General features: G+C 38.7%; 1 protein-coding gene across 14 annotated transcripts in view; it reads left to right on the top strand.

The window, feature by feature from the left end:
• The window catches only part of LOC149214756 (Protein kinase superfamily protein), a 323,935-nt gene that overhangs the window by 111,865 nt on the left and 188,555 nt on the right, over positions 1 to 23,515 (top strand). For 12 of the 14 annotated variants that reach the window (XR_016250953.1, XM_089392394.1, XM_089392396.1 and 9 more), the window contains 4 exons: positions 12,035 to 12,103; positions 12,232 to 12,351; positions 12,490 to 12,551; positions 12,951 to 12,992. Coding sequence is in view for 13 of the 14 variants with exons in the window: in XM_089392394.1 (XP_089248520.1) it covers positions 12,035 to 12,103; positions 12,232 to 12,351; positions 12,490 to 12,551; positions 12,951 to 12,992 (293 nt within the window). In the remaining variant the exon portion in view is untranslated. The remainder of the gene's footprint in view (positions 1 to 12,034; positions 12,104 to 12,231; positions 12,352 to 12,489; positions 12,552 to 12,950; positions 12,993 to 23,515) is intronic. The other 2 variants (XM_089392401.1, XM_089392390.1) reach the window with 1 other exon arrangement.

Raw genomic sequence — 23,515 nt, 5'->3', positions numbered from 1 at the left:
CGTAGAGAGGCCCAGTGCTAATGTTGATAGGTAGGAAGTGACGCAGAGGGTCTGGGAGCTGTGCAGAGGCTAGCAAGCCTGACGCTGAGACTAAGAGAAGTGATGGAGAATTTTTCTCTGTTGGGAAAGCTAGTTTGGCACCCAATTGTATTGAAGAATTGCTGAATAATAAAATCCTCCTTTGCTGCACTGGTTTTCCCACATTAGGTTTTTCCAGGGACATTTTTCCAAAATATCTGTGTTGATTCTTGTGCATGTGTTTGTTTCTGTATTATGGTGTGATATCTGCAACATAATTTATCTTAATGTTTTCTGAAGGGTTTTTGTAAATAACTTATTAAGAAATAAGTAGGTAAAATATATCACTTGTTGTAGTGATAGAATTTTCACATGGTATCAGAGCAAGTAATTAGAGATAGGATGGGAAAATCAATTATGGATCGAGACCATGATGCAGAGGCATCTACGTCAGGAGACTTGCACAGATTTTCAGAAAATTGCACAAGAGACAGTGATTTCGATTTTTCTATGTTGTCTTCTAGGCTGGAAGAAGAAGTTGCTTGTGTGACTAGCTCTGCATCGTTAGAGGTATGGTAGATAGACAGTGGAGCCTCTTGGCATATGACGAGAATCCAGGAATGTTTCTCAGATTATTAGGAGGAGAGGATGAACTTTCAGATCACCATGGGGAACAAGGCAAAGTGTACTCCAATAGGGAGGGGTACCATTGTTTTTCAAACAGAAACGGGAGAGCGGGTTCGTGCTACCATTGTGTTGCATGTACTAGGATTGGGGATGAACTTACTTTCCATGTCGCAACTTCAAGGCAAAGGCTATGACGTTTTCTTCATCAAGGAGAAAGTACATGTCAAACACCCGAGCTGGAAAAGGAACGTGCAGATCAGGATCAAAAGTAACAGGTTGTACAGACTACAACTAGAATCACCAATGGCACTAATAGGCAGTGATGGAGACAAGGATTTGAACGAACTATGGCACATAAGAATGGGACATTTGCACCATGGGGCTCTGAGAATTCTCAGAAGCACTGTAACAGGAGTTTCAGATCTTAGTACGGAACGAGATGATGTATGCAAAGGATGTGCTCTGGGAAAGTACGCTAAAGCAACATTTCCTAGAAGTAAAAGCAGGGCCAAGAGTGTACTAGGATTGATATACTCAGATATCTGCGGACCTATGTCCACTAAAGCTCTTAGTGGTGCCGAGTACTTCCTCACCTTCATTGATGACCACTCAAGGAAAACTTGGATTTATTTTTTGAAAACCAAGGACGAGGTTTTCTATTGATTCAAAGAGTTCAAGTCTCTCGTGGAGAATCTGACTAGGAAGAGAATAAAAATTTTGCTTTCAAATAATGGTGGGGAGTATGACGATAAGGACTTTACTGATTTTTGGGCTAAGGAGGGCATCAAAAGAGAGTGGACAACTCCTTACAATCCAGAGAAGAATGGAGTAGCAGAAAGGAAGAACAGGACTATCGTAGAAGCAACTAGGGCCATGATGTATGATCAGGATATGCCAAAATTCCTGTGGGCAAAAGCATGCAACACGACAGTCTATGTTCAAAATAGAACTCCTCATCGGGCATTGGGCAAGATTACTCCAGAGAAAGTCTTCACAGGGAAGACGCCTGAAGTCAGTAGTTTCAGGATATTTGGGAGCTTAGCATATTGCTGAATACTCGAGGAAAAGAAGAAGAAGCTGGATCAAACAACAAAGAAAGGATATCTAGTGGGATATAGCGAGAACGTTGAGGCATACAGAATCTATCTTCCAGGGAGCAGGAAGGTAGTAGCTCGACGATATGTGAAGTTCATGGAGGACAGGGCTTTTAGAAAATCACGAGAAATGCCTTCCGAGGAGCAGTCAAAAGAGGAGCCATTCGTCAAACCTCTTCAACCCTCAACTGACTCGGCCGAGTTGGTTCGTGGCAGGCCTAAAAAATATGACTCGGCCATGGATTCAGTTCGGCCGGTTGGGTTAATACCGAGCCAACCAAGTTGTCTAACAGCTCGACGGAGTTAGTGACAGTGGCCCAATAAAATCGGAAACAGCGATTAAAAAAAAACCACTTTTTGGGGACTTCAAACCGGTTTTAATTTTGCCTATTTGGTCTTTGGGGTCCATTCCCCTCTCCTAAACCCTATTTACTCAACCCCTCTCATTCTCTCACAACCATCTCATGCATTTGTGTGAGAATTTCAGTGAGAGTTTGTGAGGAGTTGTTGAGTTTGTTTTTGGAGCAGCAGTGAGGAGTCTTGGGCAAGCATTGTAGCTGGAGTGAGGAGCTTCTTGGGCAGCCATTTGGAGCAGCATTGAGGAGTTGGTTTCTTGGAGCAAGCTTGAGGAGGCAGTTTGTGCCTGGAGGTATTTTTTTTCACTTGTAAAAATCTGTTTTTGGTTATTAAATTTTATGTGCAAATCTAGAAATCCTAAAGAGTGTTTTTTGTGAATGAAATGAACAATGAATCAATGTCTTTTTTGTTTTGTTTTCATTTTCAGATTGTTTGCTTTCATTTCCAAGTCAAAGAATGGCACCTAGAGTGAAAGATGTTGCTTGGGCATATGTTGAAATGATTGATAGTCAAATGCATAGAAAATTTTGCCATAGGAAAATTAAGGAAGGTCCTAGGGGCATTAATAGACTAAAACAACACTTGGCGGGGATTAGAGGCCAAATTACTCCATGTACCTCACAAGAAATTGGGGAGATTAGGAAGGATTTGTTAGCCAGCTTTGAGAAGTTTAAAGAAGATAAGGCTAGGCAAAAAGAGTTAGAGGCTGAAATTGGGAGGAAGAGGAATATACAAAAAATGCTGGCTACCAACCCCCATTTTGATTTTGAGGGTTTTTCCTCTATCCCTTGTACTGATGCATCCAACCCCTTCCGATAAGTTCCTCCCTGTTTTGAGTCTATTCAAGAAAAGGGAAAGGGTAAAATGAAAAAGGGTGATACGAATATCAAAAGTTATTTCACTCCCTCCTTTCCATCAGATGCACATGGTCCTCAACCTAGTACAAGTCATTTGCAGCCCACTTTAGATGACCATTGGAAGAAAGAATTGAGGGAGACTGCTTGTGATTACATAGCTAGATGGTGGTATGATGCTGATATCCCCTTTAATGCTTCCCATTCACCATATTATGAGCCTGTGTTTGATGCCATACATGCTGTTGGAAAAGGCTTCAAAGGCCCTACTATGTATGAGCTAAGGGGGTATCGTTTGCAGAAAGAAATTGCCTCCATTAATGAGTATTTGAAAGATTTCAAGGACTCATGGGCAAGAACAGGATGTACCATCATGTCAAATGGATGGAATGATCAAAGAAACCGTACCGTCATAAACTTTTTTATCTTCTGCCCACAGGGGACCATGTTTCTAAAATCAGTTGATGCATCTGATAGGGTAAAAGATGGACAATTGTTGTTTCAGCTATTGGATGAGGTCGTTGAGGAGGTGGGGGTGGCTAATGTTGTTCAAGTCATAACAGATAATGCCTCTAACTATGTTCTTGCTGGTAAACTGTTAGAGGAAAAGCACAAAACCATCTTTTGGACCCCATGTGCTGCACATTGCATAGACCTCATGCTTGAGGATATTGGCAAACTAGATTGGGTCAAAAACACTATAGATCATGACAAAAGCATAACAAAATTTATCTACAATCATTCATGGATATTGAGCCTGATGAGGAAACACACAAGGGGCAGGGATATTATTAGGCCTGCCATCACTAGATTTGCTACTCATTTTTTGACATTGCAATCTTTGCTTTCACAACATAGAAACTTGCAAAAGATTTTTTCCAGTGAAGAATGGAATCAAAGCTAGTGGTCTCACAAACTGGAAGGCAAAGAATTGAAAAAGAAAGTTACTGAAGAAATATTTTGGAGAAAGGCAAAAAAGATTGTGAAACTTGTTGAGCCACTGGTTAAGGTGTTGCGGTTGGTGGATGGGGAAAGACTGGCTATGGGCTTCATTTATGAGGCTATGGATCAAGCAAAGGAGCAAAAAAAGAGGGCATACAAGGATAAAGTGGCTAAGTATGGGCCCATTTTGGCAATCATTGATGAAAGATGCAACAATCAACTCCATCGCCCTATACATGCAACTGGGTATTTTTTTAACCCACGGTATCATTATAAAGCTAAGGCGACAGGAGCTTTGAAGGGGGAGGTTAGAGATGGATTGATTGACTGCATTGATCGCATGATCACATTGGAGTGTGATTAGCTGGAGATACACCGACAAGCCACAACCTTCAGCAGTGCCTCAGGTACCTTTGGGAAGAACCTAGCAAAGATTGCAAGGGAAGTAGATGAGCCAGGTAAACAAAGATTTCAATTTTCAAATTTGTAATACTTATTTCGTTAAATCGTTTATAATTTGAAAGTTGGATATAATTTGTAATTTTGTTGAGCTAACTCATTACACTCCTATGTTTTTTGCAGCACAATGGCGGGAGGCTTTTGGTAGCCATTGTCCTGAATTGCAGAGGTTTGCAATTCGTATTTTGAGTCCAAATTGCAGTGCTACTGGGTGTGAGCGCAATTGGTCTGTGTTTGAGAGGATTCACACAAAGAAGAGAAACCATTTGGATAAAAAATGGTTAAATGATCAGTCTATGTCCAATACAACCTTCGGCTCAGACACAACCAATTGCTGAACAAAAGACCTGATTCAGATCCCATTGTGTTGGACGGCATTGATCCAACATCAGATTGGGTAATTGAGAGTCATCCAACAAAGTTTGATTCTGACGAGGATCTTGATTTGGATTTACAGGTGGAGGCAACACTTGAACATAATGTTCAGTTGAATGCAGATCCTGATCCACTTGTACCAGCCTCAAGTCCTCTAGTTGTAGGCGCTTATTCTGTGGAGCCACGACAAAAGTGCATATCTCGTCTATCTCAGCTTGCAACTGCTGCACAGCCTACTAGTGCTACCACTTCTACAGTTGCAGTTGGAGATGATGATGATGATGAGGAGCCATGGGGCCCCTTGTCTGACTTTGATGATGATCCAGAGATTGATCCACATGATCTCGGCTCCTTCGGCAGTAGCCAGTATCACTGGTCACAATTTACTTTTGTTGTAGAGGCCATTTCTAACCTCCTTGGTTATGTGCTTTTGTTTTGATCTCTATATCATGATCGTGTATGTATTGGACAGTGAACTGGGTGCCATTTTGATATAATAGATATATTCATGAGCCTACTTTGATCATATGTTGTCTTCTATCTATATTCTAATGATGTGTGTTTGGAAACATGAATGAAAATCTTTACAATTATGATTTTTTATAGAAAAAATAAATATTTGATGTATTTTTTACAATGACCAAGTCGTTGAAATCGAGCCGGCCGAGTCGATACCGAGTCGGAGTCGACCCTCGGCTGAGTCGGTGTCGGAGTCGGAGTTTTAAAACATTGATTCAACCAACGGAAGTAAAGAATTTTTCCTCGGATGAGTAAGAATCACAGGAGGAGGAGGAGCTAACAGAAGCACCTGCTGGCAGAGGAAGAACAAACCGGGAACTTCGTCAGATTCTGCGAGATGTAGAGGATTTCATCGGTGCACCAAGGAACAATAAGAGGGAAAACAACCAGATAGATATCAGGCATTAGTAGCTCAGGATGGGGAGTCTGCCAGTTTTTAGGAGGTTGCTCAACATCAGGTTTGGTTGGATACAATGGTAGAAGAGTACAACTCCATAATGGTGAACGATGTCTAGGAGGTAGTGCCAAGGCTTGAAGATAGATTGGTGGTATGTTTGGGATGGATCTACAAGATTAAATACACTGTACAAGATTAAATACACTGCAGACGACAATGTGGAAAAATGCAAACCCAGGTTTGGGGCTAAGGGGTATGCTCAGAAAGAAGGAATTGACTACGAAGAGACCTTCACCCCAGTAGCCAGGTATACATCTATTAGAATTGTGATATCTCTTGTAGCACAGATGGGATGGGAGATTCATCAGATGGATGTTAAAACGACATTTTTGAACGAGGAGATAGAAGAAGAGGTAGACATTGAACGACCAAAAGGCCTTGAGACACATGAGAAGAAGTCTCATGTATGTAGATTGAAGAAAGCCTTGTATGGGTTGAAACAGGCACCTAGAGCATGGTATGGTCTAATTGATGGCTACCTGCAGAAATGGGATTTGTTAAGAGTGACACAAATCCAAATCTGTACTATCTGGTTGTAGAGAATGAGCCTCTAATCCTAGTAATTATATGTGGATGATCTCTTCCTGACAGGATCATCCAGGCTCATCGGAGATTGTAAGAAGAATCTAGCCACAAAATTTGACATGAAGGATTTGGGACAAATGCATTATTTCCTAGGGTTGGAAGTTTGGCAACAAAAGGGGGAGATCTTCCTTGGACAAGGGAGATATGCGATAGAAATTTTGAAGAGATTCAGGATGGAGGATTGTAGACCCATGGCTACTCCAATGATCACCAACTGGAAGAAAATTGGTGGATTAGAAGACAAGGATGTTGATCCCACCTTATACAGGCAACTCAAAGGGTCCCTGATGTATCCGGTCAATACCAGGGCAAACATTTGTTACGCTGTCAACACCCTCAGTCAGTTCATGGTGGAGCCGAAGAGGGAGCACTGGGCAACAGCCAAACATGTTCTCAGATATATACAGGGAACAATGGATTATGGAACAGGAGTAAGGATATCAGATTGAGTGGATTCACTGATGCAGATTGGGCGGGATGTTCAGTAGATCGGAAAAGTACCTCTGGGTACTGTTTCAACATTGGATTAGGAATGACCTCCTGGTGTAGTAGGAAACAGAAGTCCGTAGCTCTGAGCTCAGCTGAGGCATAATATATGGCTGCAAGCACATCTTCATGCGAGGCCATATGGCTTAGAAAACTAGTTGTGAACCTATTCAGAAGAAAGATGGAGGCGACTAGGATCATGTGTGATAATCAGAGTTGCATCAAGCTCTCTGAGAATCCATTGTTTCACGATCGGTCAAAGCATATTGATATCCGGTGTCACTTTGTCAGAGACTGTGTCCAATGAGGAGCTGTACAGTTGAGCTACACTCCTACCGGATAACAAGTGGCAAACATCCTCACGAAGGCCCTTGGAAGAACAAAGTTTGATTATTTTAGGGAAAAGATGGGAATGATAAAGAATCCATTTCAATAACAAAAATGGGGGTGATCTTGCAGTGCAGTAACACGATGCAACATGACGAGAAGAGATTGCGGTGCAGATGCAATGTTGGGAAGAAGGACCAACAACAACACGGATGCAGAGGGAGTTGCAGTGCAGATGCAGTGTTGGGGGAAAGGACCAACAACAACACGAATGCAGAGGGAGCTGCTGTATGGATGCATCAATGGCAGAGGCAGAGCCATGGGCAACTGTACAGGATGCAACAGTGCAGAGGATGTTGGGCGGGGAGGTCTAGCATCAACACAGTTGCAGGTGTCGTATAGTTAGAGTGATGCTCAGTATGGAGTATAACTAAAGCACAATCCTCGCTAGGACGAAGTGTTGATTTGGGGTAGCATCGGATGTGCTCTAGCCATGAAAATTTGTGGAGAGGCTAAAGCACATGAGATCTCCAAGACCTATAAATGGTTTGGGTAGATTCTAACCAGTTTGGGAGATATTAAAATAATTAATATTTTTAATGGAGTTCTTACCTAAGTCTAAAACTTAGGAAAAATAAAATATTAATGGGTATTAATATAAAATTGGGTTCGAAGGTTCCAAACGTCATGGATCAATCCAAATCTAATCTTAGTTGTTGATTAGAGATTTAATCTTGACCGTTGAAGGACCGACATGAAAAGTATAAGAAGAGGCTTGAGGGTCAGTTGGAGAACACACTGAGGGAGACCAGTCAATTCGACTTCTGGAGCAGGGTTAGCTGAGAAATTCGAACTAGTGGTCTGGAGAGCAGCAAGAGGCAGCCGGTACGAAACAGAGAGTCGGGAACAACACCAAAAGACCAATGCAAAGGTTGGAGAGGCAGACGTAGAGGCAACAGACTGCGGAATCACTAGAGGGCTTGCATGGGTGACGCAGAGAGGCCCAATGCTGACGTAGAGAGGCAGGAGCTCGCGTAGAGGGTATGGGAGCTGCGCAGAGGCCAACAAGACTGATGTTGAGGCTAGGAGAAGTGATGGAGAATTTTCTCTGTTGGGAAAGCCAGTTTGGCATTCAGTTGTACTCAAGAATTGCTGAATAATAAAATCCTCCTCTACTGCACCGGTTTTCCCACATTGGGTTTTTCCGGGGACAATTGTTCAAAATATCTATGTTGATGTGTTGATTCTTGTGCATGTGTTTGTTTATTTATTATGGTGTGATATCTGCAACAAAATTTATTTTAATGTTTACTGAAAGGTTTTCGTAAATAACTTATTGAGAAATAAGTAGGTAAAATAAATCTGTTGTTGTAGTGATAGAATTTTCACAAGGAAGCTGCTTTCCAATTTGTTTCAAGGACCAATGGACCCTATAGTGATACATTATGACAACACTAGCTATATAAGGTTGTGTGAAGACCCAATGTTTCATGGAATGACAAAGCGCATAAATAATAAGTATCAGTACATTCGAAAGTTGGTGCAGGATGGAGTGTTGCAGCTACGATATATCTCCACTGATGAATAGGTAGCTGACATCCTGACAAAATCTCATCCCATCAAGAAGCTTGTGTATTTGAGAGACAAGCTTGGACTAGTTGGTATATCCTTCCTAGTTGAGAGGGAGAGATAGACACACATTCTGGGTAAGCATCTGACGTCCGATACTCTTTGAGGATGAGGTAGGGCATCCAAGATAAGTGTAGTCGTAGAGGACCGATATTCTTTGAGGATGAGGTAGGGCATCCAAGATAAGAGTAGTCGTATAGGACCTATATTTTTTGAGGATTGGGAATCCAAGATAAGAATAGTCCTGGAAGGATATACCCTGTGAACACCCAGGTGGGGTATGTGCCTTGATAAACAATGACGATGGTGTATATAAGTCACTGGTCTTGCCAACATTATGCTCTGATCTTGTGGAGAGATAGAGTTGTTAGTCAAGGCCTTGCTATGTGACAATGCTAGTTGGTATGATGCTAAACAGATGGGTTACCAATCCTCATCTTCTTATGAGATCTCTTCAGATTGAGAATGCCCATGTACCATTTATGAATCCCTCCTAGTTAAGAGGGAGTGTTAAAAAATGTGTAACTAGGTTCGGTCTTCATAAATATGAAATGTATTTTTGATTCTTTTATATTGTAATACGAAATAAAACGTATTATTGTTATTTTGAAGCATGGGATTCATGCTCAAGCTCTTTTATTTTAGAGGTCAAGCACCTATTGAGTGCTTCTAGGGTTTGTCCTAGGTAAAGAAGTCAAAAGAATCATTGTCATATGTTGAAAACCCCATCGGGCACATTGTAACTTTTTAAAAGAATTATTTTTGTATTTAAAAGTGTCAGAATACCCTCCAAGACCAAGTCAACCTGCCAGCTAAGAAGTCAGCCTAATTTGAGGAATTTCGTCCACCTTGGAAGCCTATATATGGAAGGGAACTCGACCTCCTAGAGACACAATTCATTGTCTCATCAAGCAAGCGAAGGAGAAGAAGAAAGAGGCTAGCGAAGAAGGAGAAGGACGAGGAATAAGTGTTTGGGCTATTTTCTCTCTCTCTCTTCACATGTGCGAAGGAAGGAAGCTAGGGTTTTTGCTGCTGGGTTAGGGTTTTGCTGCTGTAGGATCGAACTTGGAGAAAGTGTTGAAAGAAGGCCGAAGGAAGGCTCATTAGGTCATCCTTATACCCTAGAAGAAGGAGACAGTCAAGCGAAGGTCTGAAGAAGTCTTGGAAGCCGAAAATAAGCTTACACGTGTGGAAGTAGCATCTGCTAGGAGGGCTGAAAGTTTCAGACCTGCAGTAGAGGCCGAAATTCTGTTGTTGGGGGTCGAAGTTGTGTTGTTGGAAGAGATTTGATTGGGCTTGATTTGCACAGAGAAAACACATCATCAAGGAGGCTGGACTTGGTCTTGGTATAGAGGTCTTGGAATTCGTCAATTGAAGAATCTACAAGAAGAGAAGAGATTTGTGGGTTTTCCTCTCGAGTGGAGAGGTTTTGGCCATGGCTTGTAGCCTATATCCTGTGTTCTTGTGTACTGTTGATCTTTTTGTTTTGATAGCTGTTTGATGATAAGAACAACATAATAATAAGAGAAGAAGCTAATAAGTAAGAAAAAGTAAAAAGACATCACAAACAGTTATCAAGTATAAGAGAAATCATTCTAACCATTGCCCTATAGATTTCTCAACAAAATCAAATTTCCAGCATGCTGGAAATTCAACTTGAAACGTCTTGGGGCAAAACCCTGTGGGTACACAACCCATAAATTTATTTTCAGCTTATACTAAATATTTAAATAGCTGAATAAATAATTCTAACCTATAGATTTAAGGTATAAACTACAAAATTGGATTTGAGGTAAAACAATACAAACAAAATGTACTTACTTGATATCTAGTGTCTTGTTGAGTACATTTTTGAGTGAAATTTGCAATCTGGAAGTCTGCTACAGCCATATATACCTGTAAATCTGCACACAGAAAACTAGGTGTACCTGCATAAAATATGCAAAATAAACTCAAGAAAAACATATATATCTATCCCTTGGTTAGTATCTAAATATAGGCTCATTTCTCCAAGGGTTTCACTAGCTAGAAAGATTGGACAATTTCAGTAAGTTAGTAAAATAGAACAAAATAAAAAATAAATTAAAAGGGAAATATAAATGTATTGTATACTGTAATATGTATAGTATTCTAGGCAAGTATTCTGGTTAGAAAAATCATACATATAAAATTTAAGCAAATATTCAATAAAAAAACATGTAATTCACTATAAAAATTGGTAAATTTGTGGCGAATATTATCAATTTAATCATATCTATTGAAAATATAGGCGAATTTTTAACCAAATGGGCAAATATTTTTTTTGAGGAAATGACCAAAAGATAGCCAATTGGCGAAATTTCACCCCTTAAAAATTCCTTGCCTTGGACTAGAGTTTGAGACCCTCTTGCATGTGTAGAGCCAAGCATATTTGATCCAAGTACCAGAAGAACCGAGAGAGAGTTAATGACACTAACTCTTTGACAAAATGGGACAAAAGAATATGAAGTGATCCTTCTTCTTGACCTCCCAAAGATGGCAAAATTGGTTGAATCCTATCCACTCAGTCAGGTTGGTGCTCTGCATCCATTCTTAGTCCATGTGAGCCCACTTTAAATTAGAGGAAGTTGTTGTGAGAGTATGCATCTAGTGGTTGGCAAGTGTATAGTGGTTGAACTATAACCATAAATTAGGCTACATGTTTTTATTTTTTATTTTTAATGAAAATATGAAAAATTTTAGCATACATTTCTTCAAAAAATATTAAAATTTAGACAAATAGATGTCAGAGACTGTCCCTTGAGTAGGGCGAAGGAACTGTAGCCCTTGTTGACTCGGGCTTGAGCATGCCTCAAATTGAAACAAGGCCATAATCACTGAACCCAAGCTATGTGTAAGAGCTAGTAATCTTGATTTCCTCTAGGGTCTTCTCATGGCAATGGCTTCACAATCCCATTGCTTAATATTGTTTTACCTTTTAGACTCCCATTGGCCATTTGTGTCCAGCAGTGTATTCTGTGATGTCTAAATTAAATGAAATTTGTAAAATGTTTCTTCTCTGAGGTGAGGTTTTGTTTGTTCACGAAGCTTGAATTCTCTCTTGAAGGCTAATATATATTGCTTTCAGTATGTGTACTTAAAATTACTGCACAGATACTTGCCTATTTTGGGCATAAATACATCCCACCACACCATAGTCTACAGGACATGGGGGAGCCCATTTATTTACCTTTATTTGTTGTATAGGTTTCTGTTTGTTCTTTTATGATTGCATGCTTTACTTTTGCATCCCTTGATTTCTTAATGTAATAATTATTGTGGCATAGGATGAGTATAAGCGAGGGGTAAGCGCATGGAATTTCGACATTGAGGATTTGAAAGCTCAGGCAGCATTGGTAGGAGGATCTTGCTTATTTTCCAATTCTGAAAGCATTCGATTGTAATATAATGGTGATGGCAGCTGTATAACAGTCGCACTTCAATCATATGTTCATCTTTCTGCCCTATTTTGCTTTGTTTTTAGCAGATTCAAGATGATGATGAGTCGTCAGGGGGAAAGGAAGAAGATGAGAATTTTGGACCAAGTGAGAGGGAGAATCAAGCCACACCTCTTCAAACTTCTATCCGGAGTGATTCTGAAAAGGTTCAGTTTTATTGAATAGCTTATAGTGTCTTAGTTGATTATTAATTTAGAGAAAATGGCTGTTCTTGGATTCTGGTAGTCATGGAACCTGTTCAATTTTCTTGTCTTGAAGCTTCTAAGAGTACTATTTGTGTTCAGATTCAGTCTGAATGGAGACCTGCTTTGGTAAAATCAAGTTCAATAAATGAATTGGGTAAACGGTATGTTGAGTTCACAAATGCCTTTTCTTGTCCATTAAATATAGAACCTTTATTTCCTATTGAGCTATATTAATGCATGTGAATAATTTTGTAAATATAAATATCCTCTTTTACAGTATTGTAACAACGTTTTCTTTTCCAATTTAATGTATTTGTCTTCTACGCTACTCAAGAAATACTACAGTGCTAAAACATCAATCAAGGTTGGGGTTATGACTGCTGTGCAATGTCGTTATAGATGACTTTTTTATTACATTGTTGGTTAGATGATTTCTGTTCGAATTTAATGCATTTGTTCACCTAGTGAGGAAAATTTACATTACTAAAAAGTTGTCAAGGTCGGTGTTTAGATTGCTATACAATGACATCATAGCTAATCCTTTTCTTGTGTTCTTGCAGTTCTGATTTCAAGAATCCGGAAAAGAAAGAACCAAAGCAAATGTAAGGAAACTGTATTATCTTGATTTTGTTGGTTCATATATTTTCCATGCTTTTGGGCTTCAGGTTTTGCATTCTTTTGGGCAGAGTAGGGACATAATGTTACTAGCGGTAATGAATGTAGTTTTAGGAAATCTGATTTTTAGGAAAATCTGGCTTTTATTGCAAATTCAGAAATTTGACCTTAACCTTGAGGCTTCCCAGTTCTATTTTCTGTGACTTTCATCCATAGGTCTGAAGTTGAAATATTAATTTACAGCTGCAATAATCACTTCCATCTAACCCCTGTTCACAGGAAAAACCTAAAAAATAAATGCTGAACAACTGTAATTCAATGCAACAATGCTTCAGCCGTTAAAACTTAAAGCACACTTCTCAAACATATAACAGATTTGAAAACACTTTATTAAAGCAGATTATCCCAGCATTAAATTGCTCCTTTTAGCTTATATATACTTGAGAAATCATGTAACGAAATCAGCTAGCTGTTTGTGATAATTTGCATACCAAACAGCCCTAGAAAGTACTCATTCACCATGAAAATATAAGCTGAAAATCAGATCTGGAGGTACACAAAGTTCAGACAGCAAATGATGTTTCATATATATATATACACACAAGAATGAAGATAGAAGTAGGTACCACATCTTATCACGACCTAGGACTATCTAGTGCCTCCAAACCCTTGCTAGGGCATCCATCATGAACAGAAAAACCTAATCAGCAAGGTAATCCACCAAGCTATCAATCCCACCAAATGCTCCACAACAAGTTAGCATCAACACCAACCTGCCCATCCTTAATTCTTCACTATGGTCGTCTCATAGAAACTCTCTTCCACACTAGTGCTCTTGTGTTCCTTAGGATTTACAAACCCTAGCGAACTTGCATCACGCAAATACATGGTTTACAAAACAAGTATAGCACTAGTGTTCAAATCTATATGTGCATCGTAAGGCTTGAGTCCTTAAACGCTAGGTCTTCAACTCTTGCATGAAAACAAGCACCAAGACCTCCATGGAATATCAAGAGTACAATAAACAAGTCTTCTTCCAAGTAATGTATCACACCAAGGCCAATATTAATCAAGGTAGGTTCTCCATGATCTTGTACTAGCCTCCATGCATCACACAGGAATAGGGCTGTAGTATCATCCAAGGAATTAGCTCTTTTTCTATGTCTTATCTAAGGTTTGAACTGTAACGTTGCCTCGTCTGACTTCACAATAAAAGCCTCAACTTTTACTAGGAAAAAAGTTATCTCTTCTAGTGCTTTGTTCTCCTCTAGCGTTTTTTTTCTTTGTGTAAACCTTAGCATCCTCTTGCTTTGCACAAGAGCAATCTCTCCAAAAACACCCAAGGTCTCTCTGTCTCTCTCTTTTTCATGCCTTCTCCTAGTATTTACATCCCAAACACTAAGTTTTGCTCCCTACATGACTTCTTATAAACATTTACAGCGATAGAATAAAGAGTATAGTTATAGGTGAGAAATAACGAAGTCTCTTTCCTCCCTTTATATCGAATAGGTGAGGGATTCCAACAACAAACATGGACATAAGTCCATACAAGTAACTAACAAGGCAACCCCACATGCAGTGCTACACATTACAAGGATGAGGAGTGTCATACAAGGGCTTTACAAAACCCTGAGGTGGTGCACCTTCCAATTTTGATTCTCCTTGATATCAACACCCCTCCCCCAAGATGTTGCACTCTCCAACAAGATGTCAGCCTAATACTCCCTCCTTCATGGTGGTTCTCTATAAGTATACTCATGTTAATTTTTCTCATACTAGATCTGATTTATTTTACTTCAAAAATTTATTAAAACCCTAGAAAAGGTTAATCTCAAATATTTTTAAATTTTCAGAAAAAAAGACATTGGTATATTAACTTAAAATGCAGTAGAAATAAAAATGAAGAGATCAATCACACTACAACAACAAATTTACACCCAACACAATCTTCCTTCATTAAATTTCTCGGGAAAATTCTAGGTTAGACTCATAGAGAATACATAGAAAATTATAGTTGTTGGGCACTTGGAAACTCGACCCGACTGGGAAACTTAGCCTCAAAGAGTTCAACTTTTGGAAATTGAACCACTTGAAGCAAATTGGCCATGGACAATTACCCTGTCTCACTAGCAAATTGACCTCCCTTTCTCCTGTCTCGTATGACCCATGCACACTAGAGAAATTGACCTTTTTGGATAATTCAATCTCCTCCACAATTTGGCCCTCTTCTTCAGAAACTTAGCCTCCCTTTTTCCTGAAGTCGACCTCCTTGAATTTCTCTCGAAATTCGTGAATGAACTTCTCACTTCTATTGAGTCTAGTTGGGCCTCTCACTCTCGAGAAAATCACTTCCTCTCTTGTTGTGTATCTTCACCTCTCCCTTAGGCTTATTTTATAATTTCATTAAGCCAAAATACCTAACCCTAATCTTCTAAGTGATCAATGGCTAGGTTTAAATCCTAAGCCTCACTTGAGATCAACGATTGAGATTACATTTATATCACTCAATAATTTTATTTATTTATTCTTAGAACTTTGGCCTAATAGCCCACAATAATTAATTAAATTAATTATCAATACTTTTCCTAAGGTAACCTTAGGAAAGAAATCATAATATCACTTACTCCACCAAGCAAGCACCTAAAGAGGCAATCAAATATCTTCTACATGTTGAAAATGTAACTAGAGCCGGTCTTCATAATGTAATTTAAAATGTATCATTGATGTATTTATTCATTCATTATTATTATTATTTTAATTTTGGTCAAGGCATGTTCTTCATGCTTATAGAGTCAATTGAGTCAAATAGAATTTATTATGAGTCAAAAGATATGTATTTGAGTCAAGTCCCATTTGGACTTTTTGTAAAAGAAAGAAAAATAATTTTATTTTGAGTCAAAGAGTCAACATAAGACCAAGTCGGCTCTCCTTGGACAAGTCGGCCTAGTTGCACCTATTTTACCCTCATAGACAACTATATATAAGAGTCAACTTGACCTCTATTAGAACCATTCATTCACTCATCATTGTAGATTTCTTTGCAAAACAAGAAGACAACCGAAGTCAAAGGAGAGAGAGGTAAGTCAAAGGAGAGGAAGAAGACACATTTTCTGCCCTAGTTTTGCACACGTGCGAATTTTCTGACGTACTCAAGGCCTGAAATTTCAGGGGCCAAAATTTCAGGTGTTGACTAGATTTCAGAATGTTGACCAACTTTGACTTTGACTAGGTTGGAGGAGACTTGGAGGAGGGTTGACTTGGATCTTTGTGGCAGTTTTTGGTCTTGGTCTTGGGTCTTGGATATCTCATTTTGATCTAATTCTATAAAAGAAGGATTGGCTGGGTTTTGCCCTGGCTTGGAGCCTATTTTTTGGTGTTCTCTGTTTCTTTGTGATCCTTTTGTTATAAACATTTGCATAATTGCTTGGTGAAGAGAACATAATAAGTAATAAGAAAACAGATAACATTCACAAGCAATTATCAAGAAGAGGAATCAAATTTTAATCTACACTATACTTGGTTTCTCAACATGGGTATCAGAGCTATGGTGAAGGCAAGAGCACCTTTGAAGAAGCCCTAATCAAGATCAAGTTTGGTGTGCAAAGAAGACCAAAAGGATATTCGAATTTACTGTGACGAAAGTTTGTGGCATCATCTATTTCTACAATGCGAGTTTCAAGACGTTTTGTCTTTGTAATGTGAAGTTCGTGTGGCATACTTTCTCTCTATGATACAAAGACTCTTGAGGTAGCAATACGAAGCATTCTAAAGCATACATGAAAGTTCTCTGGGGTACTAATTATGGCATACATTCGAGTTTTCTGTGCACTATTTCTTCTGTAAATACAAGCTACTTAAGACATCATTACATTAGTGTTTATGCGAGCTTCTATCTTGGTGTGATGTGGCTTTATTCTCCTTCAACTTGGATCAAGACCTATGATGCTTCCCTAAGGCAATTTCGATCTATAGCATGGAGTCTGAAAACAAGTTATTTGTGGCACCTTCTATCCTTGTAAATGCAGGATACGAGACACATATTATCTCTGTGATGCAAACTACAGAAAGGTGACGTAATCTTTGTAGCATACGAACTTCAGTGGCATGCGAAGTACTATCGAGGATCCGAATTTTCTGTGGCATTATATCTCTGAGGTATCCTCTCTCTCTATGACATGCAAGTTTACTGTGGATTATATTTATGTGATAATACATCTTTGTGATCCGAGCCTTTTATAAGACTACATATGAGGTTCAAAAAAACCATCATTTTTATGTAAAACATACTACAAAAAGACTATCATCTCTGTGTAATAAAGGCAAACTACCATCTTTGTGAAACAAGGATCATAACACTCAGTTTACTAGTCTGAAGCAATCCATATTATATCCAAGACAACATAGAATAACGAAGAAAAGGGACTATTGAAGGACAAAATCAGTGATTATATTTGATCTTTGCTATCCCTTGCTCTAATGGATAAGAAGGCCGAGAATGTGATACTTTATGAGCTGAAGTCTGCATTTTGAGCTAGAATACAAAAGGTTCTATGGCTCTTCTATAAGGCATCCAAAGCGACATATTTTTTTTGAAGATGCAAGGCATCTGAATTTCCTAAAGTTCTATACCAAGAACAACGAAGTGTTTACAAAAGACAAAGACAATTGCATGAACCTATTACTAATCCGAACTGTGACACTATACTGCAATGGCATCCAAAACTCTTTGTGGCACTACAATTATATGTGAGTTCTAAGGTTATATACTGGGGTACGAAGGGCATAATTTATATGAAGGACATAATTGTGTCATGAAGATCTAATGCTCATCATGTGCGTTGTAATATGAAGTAAAAGGAACCAAAACCGTATGGATCATCTCATAACTTTCTGGAATTTCTATCCATGATGACACCAAACAACAAACCGTATACATGACATCCGAGCCTTCTACATCACTATAGTTCACAACATTATCTGTGACATAACTTCTCTAAGGCACTCGAAATGATGAAGAATGCGAACTCTAAGGGACTATATATGAGGACGTGAGGGATATTTATTTTTATAGAAAACGAACGAACCTAAGACATTTTGGTTTGGCTCATCAAAAGGAAGACACAAAATTATAAGACTTTGAGAACTCTGTGGAAGAATGCGGATTCTGTGACATCATATTAGGCGTTGTCTTCTGTGATATATGTAGTCTTGAGGCCAAGACTGGAAGAACTATGAGTAGATATCTGAGGATTTATGAAGCAACCATGACTTCCTTCCTATATATAGAAGAAGGACTAATCACATCAATGAAGCCGACTTGTATATGAAGTTTGAATGAAGCCAAAACAAAAAAGCAACCTGTTGTCGCGCGGATTGACACGACAACGCTCAGACCGGGGGCTGTCACTCTGATCCCCGATCCCTCCGTTTAAGCCTGTCTCCCGCGGCTAAGGGGGGTAGTCCCTGTGAGATGATGAGACCAACTGTCGACCAGTTGGTTGGGAGACACAAGATACGCTATAAAAAGGACGCGATGGATTTGATTAATTGAGCAGACGAGTGCCTTAGGAGATTAATGTAGAAACAATTACTTGTTAAATGATATAGGAACATGGACCATGGACAGCAACCATCTATCATCAGCTACATGACCAAAACGATATCCAGCGATTAAAAAAAAAAAAAAAACTTCGAAAGATGAATGTGCTAAAATGAAACCAAAAAAAAACCCTAAACCCTAATAAAAAAAATTGCATAAAGCAAAAATTAAAACCCTAGATCAGCTAATTAATTTACAGATTTGACCCCTTAACAGCCAGATTCAGCAATAAGCACGGAAAACATTTTAAAGAACAGAAATTTCAGATCGTCACTGTGAAGAACTTCAGAAAATCTCTCATGCAAACTTAGAAAAATAAACCGAATGATAGACCCAGGATTAAGTCCAACTGGGCTCAGCAAAAAAATGCTTGCGGGAGTTGGCTGGTTCAGCCGAGAACTTCCCCGAACGCCCACAAATTTCCTTCAGAAAATGTTTTTTGCACAGCTCAAAACAACCGTCAACAAAGAGGGCAAAAATGCTGCTAGATCTCAAACAGTAATGGAGATACCTGCCATTACTTCAGAAACCCTAACAGCACCCAAACCCCAGCAAGTGAACAAGATACCTGTGCTCACAATACTCTACGAAAAGCTATTATTAATGGCTGAAAATAACATATGCAGAAAATGAAATGATCTCACAGCATTCCAAGAGAGTAACACCAGCAAGATATGGACCCCAAAGTCTTCCTTTATTAACCAGAAACAGATTTACAAGAGAGCTTCTTCAGTCTTAGACTCACAAATCGAATGAATCTGAAATGACCACCTAAGACCCTATATAAAGGAAATGATCCCAACGGCTAGTTCGAATGATCCATGTAGAAATGATCTCGACCGTTGATGAAGATCAAGACATCTCTTGATCTCATCCGTCGATTTATTCAATTAATTTTTTATTATTATTTTTTAAATTTTTTAAATTTCTTATTATTTATTATTTTATTATTATTTTTTAAATTTTTAAATTTTTTTTTATTATTTTTTATTTATTTCATTTTTTTAAATTTTAAATTTTTAAATTTTAAATTATTATTTATTATCTTATTATTATTTTTTAAATTTTTAAATTTTTAAATTTTTAAATTTTTTTTATTATTTTTTATTTATTTCATTTTTTTAAATTTTTAAATTTTTAAATTTTTTATTTATTTTATTATTTTATTTCATTTTTTAAATGGATCATCGAACTAAGCCTTTGGAAACATCACCTAAGACCTAGGACCTAGGACTCACGAAGGGATTTAAAACATTTTCAACCCTCAAGACACATTTCATGATGACTTTTTACAATTTACATCTCAAGGGGACAAACCCACTTAATACAGACCCTCATAAATCACCCAGTTCTGCGACACAACTATAATCTAGCATATTAACACACTAGGATTCTCCTAAAGTTCTAATGACAAAATCCATCCCGGCTTTGGGGTCAGGTTTGAAGGAAAACTCTGCCGATCCATGGATCGGTGAGACGAAAAACCTTCCGGGACATAGATTATCATAGAAAGTTAGGTCCACCTAGGCAATTTTACATACATGACTCTGATCTGCTTAGATTATTTACAATTCATACATGCAGATTGGGTTTACAATTGAAATGATCAAGCTGCTGATGACTGTAGGCTGGCACGGACACGTCGTTCAGGTGCTATCTCTTTCTGCCAAGAAAAGAGGGTGTATCGCATGGGAAGTTGACCAGTAGTGGTCAACACAACCCAAAGAAAATCTGTGGTTTGGTTAAGGCGCCTTTGTTGGAGCAAGTTGGTACATGACAACTAAAGAAAAGTCAAAGGAACAAATCTCTGCAAGGATAAGGTAAGACTAGAAAAGGTATGTATAAACCTTATTCATTTGTAGTAATATAATAATGATCTCTTAGCATTGCATTATAAAAGGGCCTGTGTAGAGATCATTGACATGATAGCATTTTGAAGTATCTCCTTGCATAGTCTAGGTTTTATGATCAATGAATGAAATCTCATGTATAGTCAACATCTCTATTGTTTTGTAACTAACTCTATAGCATGCTTGTAGAATTTTGATTTCCTAAAATGGCAGATCTTCAAGGCTTTGAAGAATCTAGGGTTTGTAAACCTTAGCAAGGTTTGAATTAGAAAACCCTATGAACAAGACCCTAACTAATCATTTCCTCTGTAAAAAGAAAACCTAGCTCTTGAGAATGACAGGAATGACATCATGTTGATGTGGAAACAAGGTTGGTGAACAGGTCTAATATTAAGAGGGAGTTGACCTTCTTCAAAAGATAAGAACCCTACTTCTCCTTGATTACTAATATTGATATTATCTTTTTACTTTGCCGTTTTTTCCTCTCATAGTCTTCTAATAAAGGTTGCAGGTCAAGACAAAATCTATCTAAACTTGATTAGCAGATGGAAGAAATGAAAGAACATGGCAAAGCATGAAGATTAGGGACGAAAAATTCGATTAGATGGTAGCACAAAGGAAGAAGTTCACCTACCGTAGTCAGATGGAGGGAGCGGTGATTGGTTCGATTTAGGAACACATTGATTGGGTTGACAATACTGATGCTGATAGAGATACTACTAATAATCGGGAGCTAATATGATTTCTTAAAAAAACATGAAGCAAGATTTTGTTACAATGCAAAGGAAGAAGATAGCCGTGAAGAAGTTTGGCTCCATAAAATGCTGTGATGGACTATTTGATGACACGTTGGATTCAATATGAAGATTCGCAAAGAACTAGGAAGGTTGAACTGTTTTATGATTTGTGACATGATGCAGAAAGTTGTGAAGCAGCGACATGTCTCCATTGACGAAGCATATATCCGATGCATTGATGATGTTTTTTTCTATAAAGATGGATAGCTATGTTTGAGGCAAGCTTAGGCTTGTAGATTTCTCCTCCCTGGTTGAGAGGGAATGATGTTGGGCACCTATTCTCCATGTGTCTTGCACTATAGCCAAGACTAACAGCCATAAGCCTAGTGAAGTTACTGGCAAGGAGAATGGTGGATTGGATAAGCTTCTGGGACCGATATTCTTTGAGGATTTAATCCAAGATAAGAATAGTCCCGAGGATTGATATTTCCTGGTGTAGGAAATAGTCTTGTGAGGAAATACTTGGTGAACATTCAGATGGAGTATGTGCTTGAGAAGTGGCGGGGTTCAAATTTATGCCTCCCAACGTTGTGCTTTGATCTAGTGAAGAGATAGAGCTTCTTAGTCAAGGCCTTGATATTTTGACAATGTTGGCTATGATGTTGAAAATCATCATTGATGCTTATCAATCTGAATCCTTTCTTATATGATTATTTCAACTTGAGAGTATCCTGTTGTGTCATTGTGAATACCTCCCTAGTTAAGAGGGAGTGTTGAAAATGTGACTAGTGTCGGTCTTCATAATGTAATTCAAAATGTAACATTGATATATTTATTCATACATTATTATTATTATTTTACTTTTATTCAAAGCATGTTCTTCATGCTTATAGAGCCAATGAGTCAAAGAGAAATTGTTATGAGTAAAAAGATATATATTTGTGTAAAGTCCCATTTGGACATTTTGTAAGAGAAATAAAAATAATTTTATTTTGAGTTAAAGAGTCAACACAAGACCAAGTCGGCCCAGTGGCACCTATTCGACCCTCCTAGACACCTATATATGAGTCAACTCGACCTCTTGGAGAACCATTCATTCACTCATCATCATCAATTTCTGTGCAAAACAAGAAGAAGAAGACAACCGAAGTCAAAGGAGAGAAAGAAGTTGAATCTTCTGCCCTAGTTTTGCTCATGTGCGAATTTTCTGAGGTACTGCAGGCCTGAAATTTCAGGAGTTGATCAGATTTCAGAAGGTTGACCAGCGCTAACTTTGACTAGATTGGAGGAGAGTTGGAGGAGGGTTGACTTGGATCTTTGTGGCAGTTTTTGGTCTTGGTCTTGGGTATCTCATTTTGCTCTGATTCTATAGGAGAAGGATTGGTTGGGTTTTCCCCCGTGTGGGGTTCTGCCCTTGCTTAAAGCCTAATTTTTGGTGTTCTCTATTTCTTTGTGATCTTTTTGTTTTGAACAATTGTATAATTGCTTGATGAAGAGAACATAATAAGTAATAAGAAAGCAGATAACATTCACAAGTAATTATCAAGAAGAGGAATGAAGTTTTAATCTACACTATACTTGGTTTATCAACATTATATTTGTTGATTTTGGGTAGCATCGGATGTGCTTCAGCCACAAAAATTGGTGGAGAGGCTAAAGCACATGAGATCTCCAAGACCCAGAAAGGGTTTGGGAAAATTCTAATGGTTTGGGAGATATTAAAATAATTAATATTTTTAATAGAGTTCCTAAGTCTAAACTTAGGAAAAATAAAATATTAATGGGTATTAATATAAAACTGGGTTAGAATGGTCCAAAAGTCATGGATCAAGCCAAATCTAATCTTAGCCATTGATTAGAGATTTAATCTCGGCCATTGATGGACCAACGAGAAAAGTATAAGAGGAGGCTTGAGGGTCAGTTGGAGAACACACCAAGAGAGATCAAAAACTTGATTTTCTGGGGCAGGGTTTACTGAGGAAATTGAGTGAGTGATCAGAGTTGCAGCTAAGGGGTAGTGAATACATAGCAGAGAGGTAGAGTTAGTACTGGGAAGATCAGTGCAAAAGCTGGGAGAGGTTGACGCAAAGCCAGCTAGAGGCCACACAGAGGCAGCCAGAGGCCACGCAGAGGCAGCCAGGAGCTGCGCAGAGCCAGAGAAGGGCCAACGTGTGAGACGCAAAGGCTCCAGAGGTTGACGCAGAGCCCAGAGAGGCTGACGCTGGACCAGAGAGGCTGACGCTGGGCCAGAGAGGCTAATGCTGGGCCAGAGAGGCTGACATAGAGCCTAGAGGCAACGCTGGGGGATTTTTCGTGGGACAGAC

The sequence above is a fragment of the Pinus tabuliformis genome, chromosome 1_1 (genome assembly GCF_031772625.1).
Source record: "Pinus tabuliformis cultivar Carrire ecotype Pingquan chromosome 1_1, CPIR1, whole genome shotgun sequence".
NCBI classification, from domain to species: Eukaryota; Viridiplantae; Streptophyta; class Pinopsida; order Pinales; family Pinaceae; genus Pinus; species Pinus tabuliformis.
The sequence above is the reverse complement of the archived record's forward strand: the minus strand, read 5'-3'. Positions and strand labels throughout refer to the sequence as shown.